Source organism: Amphiura filiformis, chromosome 10 (assembly GCF_039555335.1).
Source record: "Amphiura filiformis chromosome 10, Afil_fr2py, whole genome shotgun sequence".
NCBI lineage: Eukaryota > Metazoa > Echinodermata > Ophiuroidea > Amphilepidida > Amphiuridae > Amphiura > Amphiura filiformis.
The window spans coordinates 8,585,956-8,604,283 of NC_092637.1; the positions used below are offsets into that span (position 1 = coordinate 8,585,956).

The following is an 18,328-nucleotide window of genomic DNA, read 5'->3' on the forward strand; positions in this document are numbered from 1 at the left end:
TTGGTATACTTATTTTGTTGTTGTTTTTTCTTAGGAAGATCTTTCTTAGGGCCTCCTGTACTGTTACACGAGGGATGATTTTGAAAAACAAGGTCTTAAATAACATTTTTTTTGTAAATATAAAAATTTTGTTTTCTATGAAAAAGCACAAAAACAAGATGTTTTGGTACTCTCTTGTAGAACTCCCCATTATTCCCATTGGGAGTTATTATTGAGTCAAACACGTTTTAAGAACAGACTCTATAGAACATCTAGAATCCTTTTAAGGTTTAATAAAACACAGACAGTGTGTGCACAACACTTTACATGAGTTATTGTTTGCAAAATCATAATATCTTGTCTTTGAAGATCAAAATTAGAACGCTTTGTATTTGGATTTCTTATTTAACCCTCTCCACAGGTTGTGTCGACTGCAGACAACAAGTTCGGTCAGCAAAATTATAGCTTGATTTTCAATAGGCCTAGGTATTATTAATTTAATCTTGCTTGTAACCATATTTTTTAAGGCAATGATCATGATCATGATGATTACATGAAAATGTCAGCTGTCTATTGATTCAAATCATGGGCTAATAAAGTTCGTTAATTATGTAGACAAACAAACTTTATAACTTTATACAATCCTGATGAATCTATTCCAACATGAGCTAATATTATATATTAATGGATATGCCCCTTTAAAACTAAGTCAGGCACATGCATAGACAGTTTGTCTTGTGATGGAAGATTTAAGAAGTTTTCCACAGAGGGAGTATGTTTTTTAAATGGAATTGGCTAGGGTTAATTATTTTGAAACCTATACTCCCCCTGTATTATGCATGGCTTTACCTATCTACTGGAATATTTCAGTTTCCTCAATTGAAAACCATGCTCACTCTGTGGAAAACTCTGTGTAGCTAAATCTTCAACAGGGGGGAGTATGGATTTCAAATAGAATAGCCCATTTTGTTTCTGGGTAACTGGGTTATCAAATAAAATATTTATTATGAAATAAATATTTATCTTCAGTTGATTGTGTTTTTACTTTCTAATCATATTTATGCATCTGCAAGTTTGTATTATTAAAGAACCTTTTTATATTGGCTATATGATGTGCTTTAGTATATATGCATTATTAAGTTGTTGGCATTCATTATCATGTTCTTCATCATCATCATCATGCTCATCATCATCATCATGCTCATCATCATCGTTGTTGTCGTTGTCATCATCATCATCATCATCATCTGCAATCTCATCCGCTTCCTCCTCAGGCCTTCTCCTTCTCCTCCTTCTCTCCCTCCTCCTTGTCCTCCTCCTCCTCCTCCTCCTCATCATCATCATCATCATCCACTTCCTCCTCAGTTCTTTTTCTTTCCATCATCCTTCTCCTCTATCCTCTCCCATCTTCCGTCCATCCTCCTCCTCCTCCTCCTCCTCCTCCTCCTCCTCCTCCTCATCATCATCATCCACTTCCTCCTCAGTTCTTTTTCTTTCCTCATCCTTCTCCTCGATCCTCTCCCATCTTCCTTCCATCCTCCTCATCCTCCTGCTCATCATCATCAATCATCATCGTCATTAACGTCGTCGTCTTCGTCATTATATTCTCTTTTGATCAGAGTGCCTCAGCATTCTAAAATTCTCTGCAGCGATCATATAGAAAGAGTTTGCAAAATTATTTCATAATATTGTCAATGACCCTTTACAGATATATACACTATGGCCCACAAGAGCCTCATCCCAATGGCATAGTCCAATAACCTCAATTACATAATCATAGTGCAACATTTGACCTCAAGTTGCAGAATATGAGTTTTTGTACCCAAATCTTCAAAGGTCATTCAATGAATGTACAAATGTATTGGGGTTTAAGAACTGTTCCCCTGATAGATGAGCATGCTGTGGATCCTAGTGATAATGCACAGACAATTGCCTTACTCTAGATTTGTTATTGACATAAAAGTATGTTTCTAGGCAATTAAATTATTGGATCATCAGTTGTTGTATACATAAGAGTCGTCTCTATCTGTGGCATTGGATTGGATATAAGAACTCCCTGCATCCACTATGAGCTGATGGTGTCACTCCCAATGGTAGAGTCCAATATAAACCATGATAACCCTCATTTAATAACACTAGCTCCAAATTTGACCTCAAGTTAAGGAGTATGAGTTTTTGTACCCAAAAATTCATAATAAGGTCTTTCTAGGAATGTACAAGTATATTGGGGTTAAGCCTTAAGGAACTGTGTATTGAGAGATGAGCATGTTGAGATCTCAGTGATTACTTTCACGGTAAAATGAAAATTAATTTCCACATCCCAACCTAACAAACACAAAATGTGTTACAGAAAACTTTTAAATGCCAAGTTATATAAAGGGTACAGGACTGTAGCCAGGATTTATTGGGGGGTGATAAATTTTAGTTTTAAAAAAGACCTGTGAATTTTTCCTTCAAAGGGCTTATTTCAATGTTTTTACTCACAGAAAAGCCAGACCTTTTGTGAACTCTACTTTGAAAAAGGGCTGATTTTCAACGTTTTTACAGAAAAAGTGTCCCTTTTTATTGGGATTGGCATTTTGGGAGGTGCACCCCTCACAAGGCCCTCCCTTCCTATAGCTCTGAAAGGGTATAAAACATTTTAATACATTCAAAAATATTTTTTGGAAACTTACTTCAGATAATGGCTGAAAGTTTTTAAAGGATTTGAAAGATTTTTATTAGTTGGGTACTGATCATTTTGACTTGCCCTATATCTTAATACTCTGCATGCTAGCCATATGATTCAACATAAAAAGTCCAAGTTTTAAGATATTTTCTCAAAATATCAAGAGCTATCTTAAGAACCACTGAACCAATACTAGGCTTGTTTGTACTCATTTTAAGGCATTTTTCATGCTGATTCCAAATATTGTCATGAAAATTTACAATTCTGAAATATTTGAATTTTTAGTAAAAAAATTGTAACTCTGTCCTCCCATTCGGAGAGCGTTAAACTACCCAGGGAAAATTTTTGAAACTTGTCGTCTGCAGTTGACACAGTGGCGTAGCGTCATAGGGGCCCCCCAATCGATTGCAACATTTAGAAAATCTCATAGGAAAATTGCCAAAAAATGGCTTATCCCCCCCCCACCATCAGACCCCCAATCGGGTGACAAACGCTACGCCACTGAGTCAACACCCACATGGAGAGAGTTAATTATCCATTGTTGCTGAATTTGGTTGTCTCCATCATGTTAGAAAAAAGTTCAAATGTAATTTTCTTATAAATTCAAGTTAAATGTCAACTCATCTCTTGTAAGATTGCTCTCACATTTGACATTTGGACACAGCATATGCAGGCAGCTTGTTTACAAAAATATTAAAATCTGTATTTTGATGAATTTAAGGATGCCCTAGTTGGGCATGTTACTAAGTAGATTTTAAAGTAATGCTTTACATAATGAACAATCAGTCACCCTCAGGCATATCGTCTTGTAAGTGCAATAACGTCGTAAGCGGACTAGTGGAGTGATTTTTTTTGTTTCAATTTGTTTACTGATTTATTGTTTTCTAACATTTTGATTATTTAATGAAAATTTCATCAACTGTTTCTAAGACTTGTAAAATAGCTTTGTGCATTAGTGCTATATTTTCATAATCCGTGCACGCTTGTGATTGGCTGCTGGAAAATCAAGGTCGGCAGAATGACTTTAGATGCAGAGTCTACATCGCTACTGCGATATTGTAGTACATTAAATTCCATCGCGCGATGCTGCGGTGTAAAAAAGCATTGCATCATCGCACGATGTTGCATCTGAATTGGACTTATGTTAGTACCCATGAGAGAAGTGAAGCAAACCGAGTCAAGTTCCTTGCTCAATGAAACAACAGTTTGGCTGGGATTGACTTGAACCAGCAACCTTATGATTCCGATCACTTAACTGCTCTAAGCCACCATGCTCCCTATAGTATAAATTAAATCTTGAAAGTTTACAAAAATGAACATTCGCATTTTATTTCCCGTAATTTGTTGCTGATACAAGTATATTTCTGACACGATCTGGTCCATGGGGGCCAAAGGCGGCAAATTTGAAATTGAGATAAAGACAAATACATTGGAGTACAAAAACGACAACATACATAAGAAAATATAAATCACAAAACCTTAGAACTTTAGAACCAAGTATGCAAGACCTTTGGTGTTTTCCATACATGTACAGACTTGACATTTAATATGGAATACTTTTTCTCAAAATTCCAAGACTGGTCTGGTAGAGGTCTGCATAAGCGGCACGGGCTAAATATTAATTAGGGTGTGTCGGGAGATGGTGTAAAGTAATTGTTTGACAGAAAATATGCTTTCCATTAGTTTCCATTATGGCGCTCATAATGAAGTGAATTAGCCTAAAATGGCGGATTTAAGGAGACTGAATTTGATTTTTGTGGGGGTAAAATTTCTGAATTTGAGCAACATTATTCTGATATTATCAATTTATTGAGGTTTGAGGCGATTTTACTGAACTTAAATACCAATAAGTGTTCGTCAGAACTGAAATGCACCTTTGATCTACCAGTTTTGAAAGTGGGAGGCGCTTTAAAAATATGGCTCTTAAAACTGATACGCACTCAGAAAGTTTGAATGATCCCCTGGGGCCAAATGTTATAAACTTACTGTACACAAAGAAACAGTGTGAGTTCATTGGACAACCAGGAATCCGCACAGTTGTTTTTTGTACCGTGACGTTTTTAACATTTGACCCCAGGGGGCCATTCAAACTTTCTGAGTACGTACAGGTTTTAAGAGCCATATTTTTAAGCTCCTCCCCTGTTCAAAAACCTGGTACATTGTAAGTGTATTTCAGCTCTGATTAATGCCAGTTATTGACGAAGATTAAGAAATATCACCTCAAACCCCTATAAATTGGATAATAACAGAACCATGTTGCATAAAGTCCGAAATTATGTCCCCCACAAAGCTCAAATTCAGCCTCCCTAAACCCGCCATTTTAGGCAAATTCACTACATTATGAGCAACATACTGTAAACATATGGAAAACACATTATCTATCAAACAATTATTTTACATCATCTCCGACACACTCCACTAATATATTTAGCCCGTAAGGGTCTATGCAGACTCCGTCCAGACTAGTCTTGGAATTTTGCGAAAAATATTCCATATTAAATGTCAAGTCTGTATATGAAAAGCCTAATGTTTGTATAAGGTTATAATTATAGTAATTAACTCAATTTTCAAACATGCCTCCTTTAGCCCCATAGAGTAGATTGTGTCACAATGTAGCCAAAAGTTTAATTAATTTTCAATGTTATTTATCACAACTTTGTTTTCTTCTTTGTTTCATTTTTAGCTTCGAGATAAGATCCACAAAGAAACGCTCCCATGCACCCAGGAGATAGCTGTCAGACTCGCCGCTCTACAACTTGTCGTTGACCGAGCCAACACATCACCCACAACCGCTTCCCGCTCAAAACTTCTTCACCACGATGAACCCTTCAACAACAATGCCTTAACCTCATCCCCACTAGACCTTATCACCACTCAGGATGATTCTGTATTTGTCGACAGCACAAAACGACATGGTGTGAACTTTGACATGGAAACTGTAATATTGGATGACGATCCAAAAGTTGAGAACCGTGCAATAGATAACGGCAGTCCGTGGAAATCCCACGGAAGCCCACGACTCATGAGGGAGAATCGTTTCGACTGGGGGAGCTCTTCGGAATCGTCCTACCCGAATAGTCCCGATCACCACAGTGCTCTCATGGCTTCAAAAGACGTTTTACGAACTTCGTTGCCGCAGGGAATCGCAAATGTGCGACAGGTTCAGAAAGCGACCAAAAAGTGCTTTAGGAATTATGTGGATATGTTAGCCGATGTGCGCGATCCAAAGGAGAGGGCTGTGAAAGCGAAGCAACTTTATGTGGAATTATGCAGACATATGCCATCCTATGGGAGTAAAATATTCCAAGTCAAGGAACTATCCGGCAATAGGATACGCAAAAAGGTGAGTTATTTGAGGGATTATGCAAATCATTTCCAGGAAAGACTAGAAAGCAGTGGTGTCAATTCATCTTTAAAAGAAGGGAGGGGGAGGCCCATTTGGTTCCTTGTGAAACAAAGGGATCGCATAAACCAAGTTTGTCAATTTCATGTCTCCCATCTTCTGTAGATGATTTGCAAAACTATATACATATAGAATTTATACCGCACTTAATCTAATAGGTGTAAGCGCCTTTACAAACTACAGCCAAGGCTGGAATAAAAACAAACAAAAATACTAAAGGAATGGACAAATTACATATTTAAGAGCCTGTGAAAGGGTGCGTTTTTAACAGATTTTTGTTAGCAATAAGAGAAACAGATGGAGAGAGGAAGCATATTCCACAGCTGAGGTCCAATAACTGAAAAAGCCCTGTATCCTGTTGAACGTTGAGTTTTGGGAATTATGTTATTATCATTTGCAACTCAAAACAATATCTGCTATTTACTGCCATTTATGCTCCATTATTGAACTAAAAGTCCACACTCCCCCTGATTTTTGAAATATCTTCTACAGGGGGAGTATGAATTCAAAATGGAATTAGCACATTACCTAACTTTATTTGAAACTCACCCTCTCTCTGTGGCCGATTCAGCTTTATTTTATCTTCCACAAGAAATTAGCACATTAACCAACTGTCTTTGAAACTCACCCTCCCTCTGTGGCAGATTCAGGTTGAATATTTCTCAGAGGGTGTATGAAATTCAAACGGAGCTACCTAATGTGTTCATTCAATGCTGCTGTCTACTGAAGATAACAACTAACACTTACCCTGTGGAAGATATTTCTAACATCTTCAGCAGGGAATAGTCCATTACATTAAAATTTACTAATTTTGCAACAATTCTCAGTTGCCATGGTAATTCATTTATTCTACCATTGATGCTATTATTATATTACCCAAATGAAAGTAGGCTACCTTTCAACATCAATCATAATCAAAGGTTGTGTTTAGCAAAGAATCAAATCAGAGTGAATAAGATTCATTTCTAGTGAGCACCTAATTTACTAATTTTGGATCTGTTTTGAAAATTGTTGCTTACCAAAAACAATTTCTACTTAAGCGATGAAAAAAAAACCCTTGTTCTATGGGCCCAACTGACCCAGACATTAGGCGGAGGCATCGTATTTAGCATTAGGTTTGGATATTCAATTATTTTCTTTATTTTCCACCGGAAAAACTGTCAAAACGTGTAATTTTTTAATTAGGACATATCAATTTAAAACATTGTAGGTAGATGTCACTTACATCCAAATTGAAAAACTGGTATAATAGGCCAACATTTGATGTATTTTTGTTGTTGAAAAATCTCCCATTTCTGGGTCAAAAGTGAATTTATTTACCAAACTTGAGTATTTTCCTTAAATACCTTTTTCATCTTGTATATTTTTATGAAGCATGTTTTACTTTGTGGCAAATACACATGGTTAGTATGAAACTTGTTCTCAATTTTATATCGACATTTTTGAGTAAAACTAAATAAAAATGTTATAAACATCCATTTTTAAATGGATTTTATGACATTTTAAAAACCGACGTATCTCAGAACTGGGTAACAAGAAATAAAAGTGTATAGTATAAATGTAACACCATTTGAAGCTTCTGCTCTAAAATCTGGTTACATGTAATAATTATACTGACATTTTAGCAGAAGATTTTTTTCATGTTTCCTCCCTATAGCTCTTAGCTAGAGAATATATATTACACTTCCCATAATGCATTTCTCTCATTTCAATTTTCTGTACTGATTTGCTGAATTGCTATCTACTAGTGCAACATGGGTCGACTTGATAGTAACGAAATGTACCTCAATGAACAAAAATATGTTTATTTCTTAACTATCGACCCATGTCTAGCCAGTCTATTCTCAAAATGAAAACAAAGGGTACCTGTATGATAATGTTAGTGTCACTTAGTGATGAAATAGGTGACGTATCATGTTGCAAAGGATTCTGGGAAGGGTAAGATAACTTCCTTGGCTCACAGCGCAACAGAAATTCTTTCTCCGTTTTGTTCTAGCTTTATGCTAGGTTTCCTATGCTCATGTTTAATTTTGTTCAAAAAAATTTGCTAGACTGGAAAATGACTAGCATTGAAACATTTATGTGGCTGTATAGATGGACTGTTCCAGTTAAAACCCATACACCCCCTATAGCAGGCATGACCTTACAGTCTCCCACACAGGGGGGAGGGGGTGTAGATTTCATATGGAGTCACCCATTCAGGTTACCCCATGTGTGAAAGATCAATGTTGTGTCTACAATAGGGGGTGTATGGATTTCATCTGGAATAGCACAATGAGGAATGTTTGTTAGAATGGTAACCATGGTAACACTGACAGGATCAAGGGAAATGAGTCCAAGTTGAAAATATTCAATTTCAACATTTTTTTACATCAGTTCTTCAGAAATACCATGAATACCAAATGATTTGACTTAAAAAAGATGACTTGTGGTTACAGGTTTTAGGGATATACTTTTTTTTTTTTTTTTTTTTTTTTGATTTTGTTAAAAGTGCTATCAGTGATATATTTAAAGCCATAATGTACGATCTTATAATATCATGTTGGTTAATATTTTTCAAACCGACTTTTTGGAATATTTCTACTTTAAGGTTTAAACATGTCCCAACTTACACCTAACCGAAATAGGCCACATGTGTGTTTTAGATCAACAGAGCAATTTTGACAAGTCAGAATTAAGTCCCCATAGAACTCCATGTTAAACGGCCAAAATAGCAAAAATAGCCCGAGTGGGGTTTCTTTTAATCCCAGGGGGGCCACTGGTCATTGACCAGGGGGTATCATGCGTGGCCAAAGATTCAAGTAAAAAGGGTCTTTTTTCATGATCAGGCACTGTACTTACGTATCGTGAATAGGGTATCTATAACAAGGAAATTTGAGAAAAAGGGTATACCTTGTACAATAAATCAGTATTTAGGGTCCGTTGAGACAAATGTAGTATGTAATAAAGGTTAAAAATTATGAACTTTTGAATTTGTGTTTTCCCAGTTATCATGAAGGGTTTTAGAGTCAAAATATGACTGATTTACTTGCTTCTGATGGGGGCAAAAATAATATCAATACTTATTTAGGGTATGAAATTGCACTTTTCATACTTGTTTAGGGGTGCATTTTCAGATCTTGTAAATACTTGTTTAGGGTGCTATTTGAAACTTTGTGGCCACACATGATACCCCCTTGTCAATAAACAGTGCTTTTAATTTACCTTGTTATTCCAGCTTAAAGTGAACAGAAACCCTTCCTTGCAGTTATTACTATATCATTTTAGCATTTTGGGTCAAGGTGAAGAATAACCAAATCAAAAGGCTTGTTCAGACGATTGCTTGTAAAGTCGCTTGTAACTACATTAGAATGTAAACTTGCATGTAGTGCCCGTCTAAACGCACTCGCATGTAGCAACATGCAAGTTACAAGTGACGATTTTACATGTAAGATATCTTACATGTAGCGAGCTACATTCGAATGTAAGGGCAGTGTGAACAAGACTTGCATGTAAACTTGCTTGTAAGCATGACCTTGATGACCCAATCCTATTCTGATTGTGTATAATCATGGTATAATTTACTAGTGAAGGTCACTCTTACTTTTGAGTTGGCTTACAAGTAAGTCCCGTATGGACACACACTCGCTTGTAGCATAATTTAATTTCTGACTCGCTTGTAAGTTACATTCAAAAGTAGGCTACCGTCTTTAGAAACACACCTATTATTTGAAGAAAATCCTACAATATGGCTTTAATCAGAAATTTACCTTTGAAAAACACCTGTTTTGCTGACTCACTCTATGTATCATTGTGAAGTGTCAATATTCTGATATTAGGGTTTTATGCATCCACACTCCCCCTGTGGAAGATTTGGAAATATCTTCCACAGGGGGAGTATGAATTTCAAATGGAATGAACATTAGGCAGCTCCACTTGGATTTCATACACCCTCTGAGAGAGATTCAACCGGAATCTTCTACAGAGGGAGGGTGAGTTTCAAAGAAAGTTGGTTAATGTGCTGATTTCATTTGAACATAGTGCAGTTTTGTCCACGGCAAATTCACTGTGACCTTTTCAGCCATAAACCCGCTTATAAGATAAAACCGAAATATGCAGTACTAAACCATTATAGTAATCGATTGTCCAATGCACATTTCTTACCACATGATGATATTAATCCAATGAGCGATCAAATTGTCCGCTACGGTTGACTAATCCAATCGATAATGACGCTATTGACATGTACGGGCGGAGCTCCACTGACTGAGTTTTGGGGATTTTTCACTGGTTTGCTATCATTTACTCATCAAGGCGCTCCACCGTTATTATAAGGACTATGCTAATAATTTAAAAATTGACATGTAGACAATAAACCATACTTGATTGACAGAAAGTACTAAATTTGTACCTATTACGGTTTGGTGGCACTTCTCTTCCAAACGCGACCAAGTCAGGGCGGCCTGGTGAAGCAAAATGTGCATTGGATTAACACTGGAGTTTGGATAAGATTGTAGATTTCCTTTCTCATACAAATGCATGCTCCCCCGTTATTAAAGCTTGTACCGGATTAAAAATTCAGATATTTTGAAAAGAATAAGTAATTGAAACAGAGAGCAAAAATCAGAGCTTTTATACTTTTTGATATATGACGCTAACTAGTTCATCTTGTAATACCCACAGCACAGCGCTACTAGTACGGGTCAATTACCTATGTGAGTGCCCCTGTGTTGTGTGCAAAAAACTGTGCATACAGCATGTAGTTAACAATAACTGCATGCTGAATTCATACTTAAAGAAATATCTTCCACAGGGGGAGTGTGGACCTCAACTGGAATAACCCATTTCTTCTTTTGGTTCATTCAGGTAATAAGAGTGTACAATTTCTGATAAATTGAGCAGAAATCACAAGGTTAAATGACAGAAAACAGCTGCAATGTGTCATACTTTCCCGATTAGGCGACAACATAAAACCACCCTGTTCTACGGCCTGACCGTTTTTTGAGATATAAGAAAAATTGGTGTATGCATGTAAAAAAAAATTTTATGCGAGGGGGGAAGGGAAGTAAATTTCAAGGGGGCAGAATCAACTAATTTTGCGCAAAATTGCTGTAAACTGAGTGCAAATTCTTTTTGTAAATGAGAGTTTTTAATGGGGGAAACTGGGGGAAAGAGTTCTGACTGGGGGTATTTTCCCCCAGTGTCCCCCTTACAAGTTTTGCAAGATCTATGTGCCCTCATTGGGCTTTTGTTGGGCTCTGTTCCCGCCCTTGTCTAGCGGGAAAAGGACAGTCAAGGGAAAATGCAGCATTAAATCTGCCCTTCCCATGTAATCCTGCGCATGCCAATGCATTACATCAAATTCAGTTCAACTTTTGACTAACAGCCGCTTGAATTAGTTTGTGTTTTTTATGTGTGCTCACTGAATAAATTTCAAAAATCATTATCAAATTTCCCTAAAAACTACATTTGTCAATAGTATAAACATTGCTGACTTGAATTGCTTCATGCTTATCCTCTGTCGCAATTGAATTTGAGGTAGAAATCAAAATTCTTTTATTTACAGTGTAAACATTAGCTTAACCCCATGAGAACTACCTGCCGATTGGCCAAAAAAAAGTTTTCATTATCAATTGGACCAATCAGCAACATTGTTAGAATAATTTCACCACGCAAAAAAAATTGGGGTGAATTATTTGTAAAGCTCCAATCTGATTGGTGATTAAAGTGAAGACATCATGTAATTGACCAATCAGAGGTAATGTTCGATCAGCAGGTAGTACTCAGGGGTTAATTCATATTATTTGATTAATTATTTTCCTCTTCTTTAAATATTAAGATCATTAATTTATGGAAAGTGATAATTGCACATATTTATGATTAATGCCTGATTTATTAGTCAAATCATTTGTTAATTAACAAGTTACTCCTTCAACTAAGCAAATTAATTGATGACAAACAAAGGAATGGTTATGTTTGTTATTTGAATTAATTATTTGCCTCTTCCTTGATTAACTATTTGCCTCTTCTTGAAATAAGAGAATTAATTGATAGACAGTGATAATTATCATTCAATTATGTTGTTGTATATCTCTTGTTTTTCATTTATTTTGCTGAGTTACTTCAATAATGTATCATGCTGAGTACAAACATTATAATTATACGTACCATATTTCCTCGAATAGCCGCCCCTGTAATTAAACACCTTCACCACTTTTTTCAACCAAGATGTTTCAAAAATGCTGATATTTCCATGCTATCTTGTGTAGTAAAGCTTACCAAATTGATGAAAATTGCATTATAAACGCCAGGCCCGTACGCAGGATTTTTTTGGGGGGGTGCTGATTGTGAAAAAGTGGACTTTTTTTACAAGGGGGGGGGCGATTTTGTGAAAAGTGGACTTTCTTCCCAAATTTGGACCTTGTTTGACCAAAAAGCGTAAAAAACCCGAGTTTTTCGATTCTGAAATTTTGGGACTTTTTGTACACTTTTGCAAATTTGGGGAGGTGCGGTCGCATCCCCCGCACCCCCCCCCTGCGTACGGGCCTGAAAACGCTCTAAAGACACAAATCTTGAAACTGTTCTCAAATGTTAGAATTAGGACCTATACTATTTTTATATCTTAAAATATCAGACATTTTGGTCAATTGAAAAAAGTCAAATTTTGACTCTTTTTGACCCATATTTTTAAAATAAAGTAAATAAAAGTAATGAAAAATATTGAAAAAGATCATTTTGTGGATTTAATATTTAAGATCTGTCCCTTATTATTGTACTCAAATGCGGTGAGGGTTAAAAACATAAGACATACCGTAATCAAATAGACACTTGATAAATCTCTTGCTTGCCAAAACTGCCATGTATAATTAAGTTATGAATTATTATTACGAAACGGCAGACGACAGCAGGTTTATTTTGTTATTACAATGATCACATGTTGATATAAGCTGTTCAATGCTCCCTCAGAATTCAATTCACAGTTTTCACACAAATTATAAAGACACTTAAAGGAGTTGATGGCAATTTGAGTCTAGAGTCTTCTTGAATTAAAGACACTTAAAGGAGTTGACGGCAATTTTGAGTCCAGAGATCTTGAATTAAAGACACTTAAAGGAGTTGACGGCAATTTTGAGTCCAGAGATCTTGAATTAAAGACACTTAAAGGAGTTGACGGCAATTTGAGTTACTAGGATCCGCAACATGCTCATCTATCAGGGTACAGTTCTTTAACCCCAATACATTTGTACATTTATTGAATGACCTTTGAAAATTTGGGTACACAACTCATACTGTTCAACTTGAAGTCAAATTTTGCACTATAATTGTTAAGGTTATTGAACTATGCCATTGGGATGAGGCCCATTGTGGTCCATAGTAAGTACAGAGCTCTTGAATTAAAACCGCTATCTGTGATTTACTAAAACAAAAAATATGAAAAAATCATCGAAATTTTAACAAGAAAAGTCTTTAAAAATGGCAAAGTTCACAGATCAGGTGTATCATACTTTGGTCTAACTTTCAATATTCATCTAACCTACTCTGCACTGATTTAACAATAAATAAGTGACTCTGGAAAATAATTTTTTTTAAACCTCATTTTGCATTTAGATTTTTATACCACCTACAGGAAACAAATTTGGCTATTACTACGAAGAGAATTACATCAAAATGTCCACTATATCAGCCCATCCCATTCATTTGTAGGAAGTTTTATTTAGAAGCCAATTTTAGAAATATTCACCAAAACAGGGGTTGCATTTAAGGAGTCTGCACGTCCAGGGACTCCTTATTTTTTTATTTTGGCCATTTTGGACTCCTTAAATCACAAGTTGAAAGTGGCCAAAGGGTCCGATAAAAACTGTATGGACTCCTTAATTTTATGATGCATGGAAATAATCAGTATAAGAATCGTCGATTAAAAATCAAAAAATTAAAAGATCAATAAATCTCCCGAATCGCCATAGGCCAACGACACTAATAATTTCAATGGAATATTTGACAAGTTCCAAACTTTAGAATTTCGAACGATGGACTCGTTAAATTCTATTGGACTCCTTAAATGTTGGTTTTGCAGGTACCAAGGGTCCAGAAAAATTAAATTGGACCCCTTGATTTTTTGTGCTCACGCTACCCCTGCACCAAAATGGTTGAAATTTGGAAGTTACAACATAATTAAAAAAATACTGACGCATATTTTGATTCTGATGGAAAAAATAAAAATAGCAACGCGTACCTGGAGCCATACGTGTTGTTCATTGTTATAAATATAAAGGAAATTTCACTGTAATAATTCATAATGTTTCACAAAACCAACTCATTAAGACCCTGTGATGTCAAGTCAAGTGCGTTTATAAAAACAATGTGTCTGAAAAAGCCTATATATAGCTCTATCAATGTCACATGTTAACAGCATCATGGTGTAATTAAGGAGAGAAACATGACATTTTTAACCCCATGAGATCTACCTGCCGATTGGCCAAAATGAATATTGCATCAAATTTTTAATTAACCAATCAAGGAGGGTATTAATAAGATCATCTGCAAATGCAAGTTTGACCATAAAATTTTAAAGCCTAGTCATAATTGGCAATTGAAATTAGCATTTCAAGTTATCAACCAATCACAAATGCTGTTTGATGACAATTAGAGTCCAGGGGTTATTATAACATGGAAAGAACTTTTCTTGTTCACTAATTGCAGGAGCAAGTATTTACAAAGATAATAAAAATTCCCTTTAAAAGGGAAAAACAGCCTCAATGAAGAAGAGGTCTTGTAATTAAAAAAATCAACATGTAACCTTGACATTGGAGGAAATCTCATCTTCAGTGGCTCAATTCAGTCAACCCATTCAACATTGATAGCGCAAAAATTAACCTCATGTAAAATAGTATGAGTTTCAGTACGCATCAAATGCATAGGTAAGAATTTGTGTCCCCCCCCCATGCCCACAATAAAAACCCAAATTTACGAAAATGTGCACTTTTGCAGAAATTTTGTGCAAAAGTTGTTGTTTTTTAACCAATCAAGGAGGGTGTTAATAAGATCATCTGCAAATGCAAGTTTGACCATAAAAACTTAAAGCCTAGCTGTAATTGGCAATTGAAATGAGCATTTCAAGTTATCAACCAATCAGAAATGCTGTTAGATGACCATTAATGTCTAGGGGTTTATATTATAACATGGAAAGAACTTTTCTTGTTCACTAATTGCAGGAGCAAGTATTTACAAAGATAATAAAAATTCCCTTTAAAAGGGAAAGCCAATCTCAATGTAGAAGAGGTCTTGTAATTAAAAAATCAACATGTAACCTTGACATTGGAGGAAATCTCATCTTCAGTGGCTCAATTCAGTCAACCCATTCAACATTGATAGCATGTAAAATAGTATGAGTTTCAGTACGCATCAAATGCAGAAATTTTGCGCAAAAGTTGTTGGTTTTTACTCTGCCCCACAGAAATTCTTTTTGCCAATGCCCCCTCAAAAAATGTCTGATGAGTGAGTGAGTGAGAGCAAAATATCATTTATAGAGAGAATTGTGAATGCATTTGTCCAATGGCTGCATTTGTAGCTGTTGATAACAAGAGCAAGAATAAGTGAAATTTATTTTTTTAACCAGTTGCATCTTGTATCTCTCATCAGTCACTCGTTCACATTAGAGCTAACACAAGTATTTTCAACAATTTGATTAAAATTTAACATTTGAAAGAATTACTCTATACAGTGAATATTTGCTGCTACAGGGAGATATCTGTTTTTATAAGATAGGATATTGAATGCATTTGCCCAATTGTTGAATTTTATTATGTTGACAGATAACATCAGCAAGAAATGTGTTTACAAATTGTGTGGCATTTGATGGTATACAGCACTATTACTTTGCCCTTGTATTATAATTTCCACTTGTATTAAAATTTAAGGTGGATAACATTAGAAAGTATTACTGACATGACTGATACTGTCGATGTTACACTCTTTGACTGTGAACAAGTACTGCTACAGGGCGATATCTCTTTTTATAGATAAGAGCACGGTAGGATTACTCCTCTCCACCCAGGTGTATAAATGGGTACCGGCATTCTTAAATGCTGGGAAGGTAACAGACTCGCTGTGGAGGAGGTGTAGCGATCCCCCTATAGCAATATTACATGCTGAAGTCTGGCCCTGTCACCAATGAAAGAGAGATGGGCACTCCGATCACTGCTTATACATGATCGTCACCTTTACCTTTTTTATAGACAGTATATTGAACGGATTTGCCCTATGGTTGAAGTTGATCATGTATAACATCAACAAGTAAAAATACAATTTCGTTTTTACAAATTTGGTGGCATTTGATGGTATACAGCACTGTTACTTTGTTTTAACAGGTTTCTCTTATCAGGGCCGTAGTAAGCGGGCGGTCGGGGATGCCATGGCCACCTACTTTTTGAGAAATTTGTTATGTTTTTCTTTATATCTTTATTTCAATATTAGGCGTATATTTGTATTTTGGCCACCCCACATTTGTGATGGTCGCCCCACATTTTTCAACCTTGCTACGGCCCTGTCTCTTATGCTATAATTTCAACGTGTACGATTTATAAAAATTTAAAGCCGATAACATTTCAAAGTACTAATATTACTGATACTCTTTGAACAAGTACTGCTAAAGGGCGATATATCTTTTTATAGATAGGATATTGAATGGATTTGCCCAATGGTTGAAGTTGATCATGTATTGACTTATGACATCAGCAAGTAAAAATACAATTTGGTAGCATTTGATAATACAGTATCAGGTTTCCCGTATACTATAATTTCAACTTGTACAATTTATTAGAATTTAAGGCGGATAACATTAGAAAGTATTACTCAGGGTCAGACTTTTGGCGAGAATCCGAGAATCGATTCTCCCAATGATTCTCATAAACAGATTTGCAGAATCAAATGATTCCTGCAAATTTATTCTAAAAGAATCAAGATTGATTCTCGCACTGCAAATTCTGACCCTGATTACTGGCTCTTTGACAGCGAACAAAATACTGGTATATTTTCTGCTACAGGGAGATTTTTCTTTTTATAGGATACTGAACAGATTTGGCCAATGATTGAATTTTATTATGTATTGACAGATAACATCAGCAAGACAATTTCATATCATTTGTTTAAAAATTTTGTGCCATAATTTTGCTTTAACAGGTTTCCCTTATACTATAATTTCAACTTGTACAATTGATTGAAATTTAAGGCAATAACATTAGAAAGTATTACTGATACTACTGATGTTGTACTCTTTGACAGTGAATGCAATCTATCTGCTGCTTCAGGGAGATATATCTTTTTATAGATAGGATATTGAATATGTTTGCCCTATGGTTGAATTAAATTATCAATAGGTAAATAAAAAGTCAAGTAAGTTTTGTGGCATTTGATCGTATACAGCACTATTGTATTACTTTGTTGTAACAAGTTGCCTTCATACTACAGTAAGCCAAAAAATTAAGGTACCAGTTATGTTTTCATATAACAAAGACAGATATGTTATAATTGGAACCAGCAGTCAATAGCTGCATCTTTTAGCTTGAATTTAAGACATCATTCCCTGTAAACTGATGTAAGTCTTAGTCTTGGTGAACTTTTAACATGGTAATAACAATGCTATCTTCAGTAGATAGCAGATGTCAGATACACAATGATTCTGCTTTAAAAAAATTTAACTAGTTTTCTTGCTCAAATTATGCTCAAAATAGTTAATTAGATTGAAATAGTCTGAAATTAAGGACAATCAGAAACATGTTGGGTCATTCAGATTTCAGGTCCATATTTTTACTGATTTTACATTGTGTCATGTGTGTAGCACATTTTGTGCATAGTGCACAACAAAACCCAGACTGGTGTGGTAGGTTACAAATCAGTCAATTTTGTGTGTTTTTCACTCGTAGCACAGAATTTTTTTCGAAGGGGACCCATGTCTACAAAACATAGAACCATGCATATGGTTTTCTTCGAACAAAAGTAATCTTTGACAGAATTACTGCTGCAGGGATATATCTCTTTTTAGAAAGAGGAAATTGAACATATTTGCTGTTGCTTGAATAACACTACATGCTCATCTACCAGGGGCAAAGTTCTTTAACCCCAATACATTTGTACATTTATTGAATGACCTTTGGAAATTTGGTACAAAAACTCACACTCTGCAACTTGAGGTCAAATTTTGCACTATGATTGTTTAATTGAAGTGATTGAACTATGTCATTGGGATGAGGCCATTGTGGTCCATAGTGTAAGCAGCGGCTGATAACAGTAAGAACTCAATT

General features: G+C 35.6%; 1 protein-coding gene across 1 annotated transcript in view; it reads left to right on the forward strand.

Annotated features, from left to right (window-relative positions):
* LOC140161631 (uncharacterized) overlaps window positions 1–18,328 on the forward strand; it is a 153,298-nt gene that overhangs the window by 62,380 nt on the left and 72,590 nt on the right. The window contains exon 2 of the mRNA XM_072184932.1: window positions 5,331–5,990. Within this exon, the coding sequence (XP_072041033.1) occupies window positions 5,331–5,990 (660 nt within the window). The remainder of the gene's footprint in view (window positions 1–5,330; window positions 5,991–18,328) is intronic.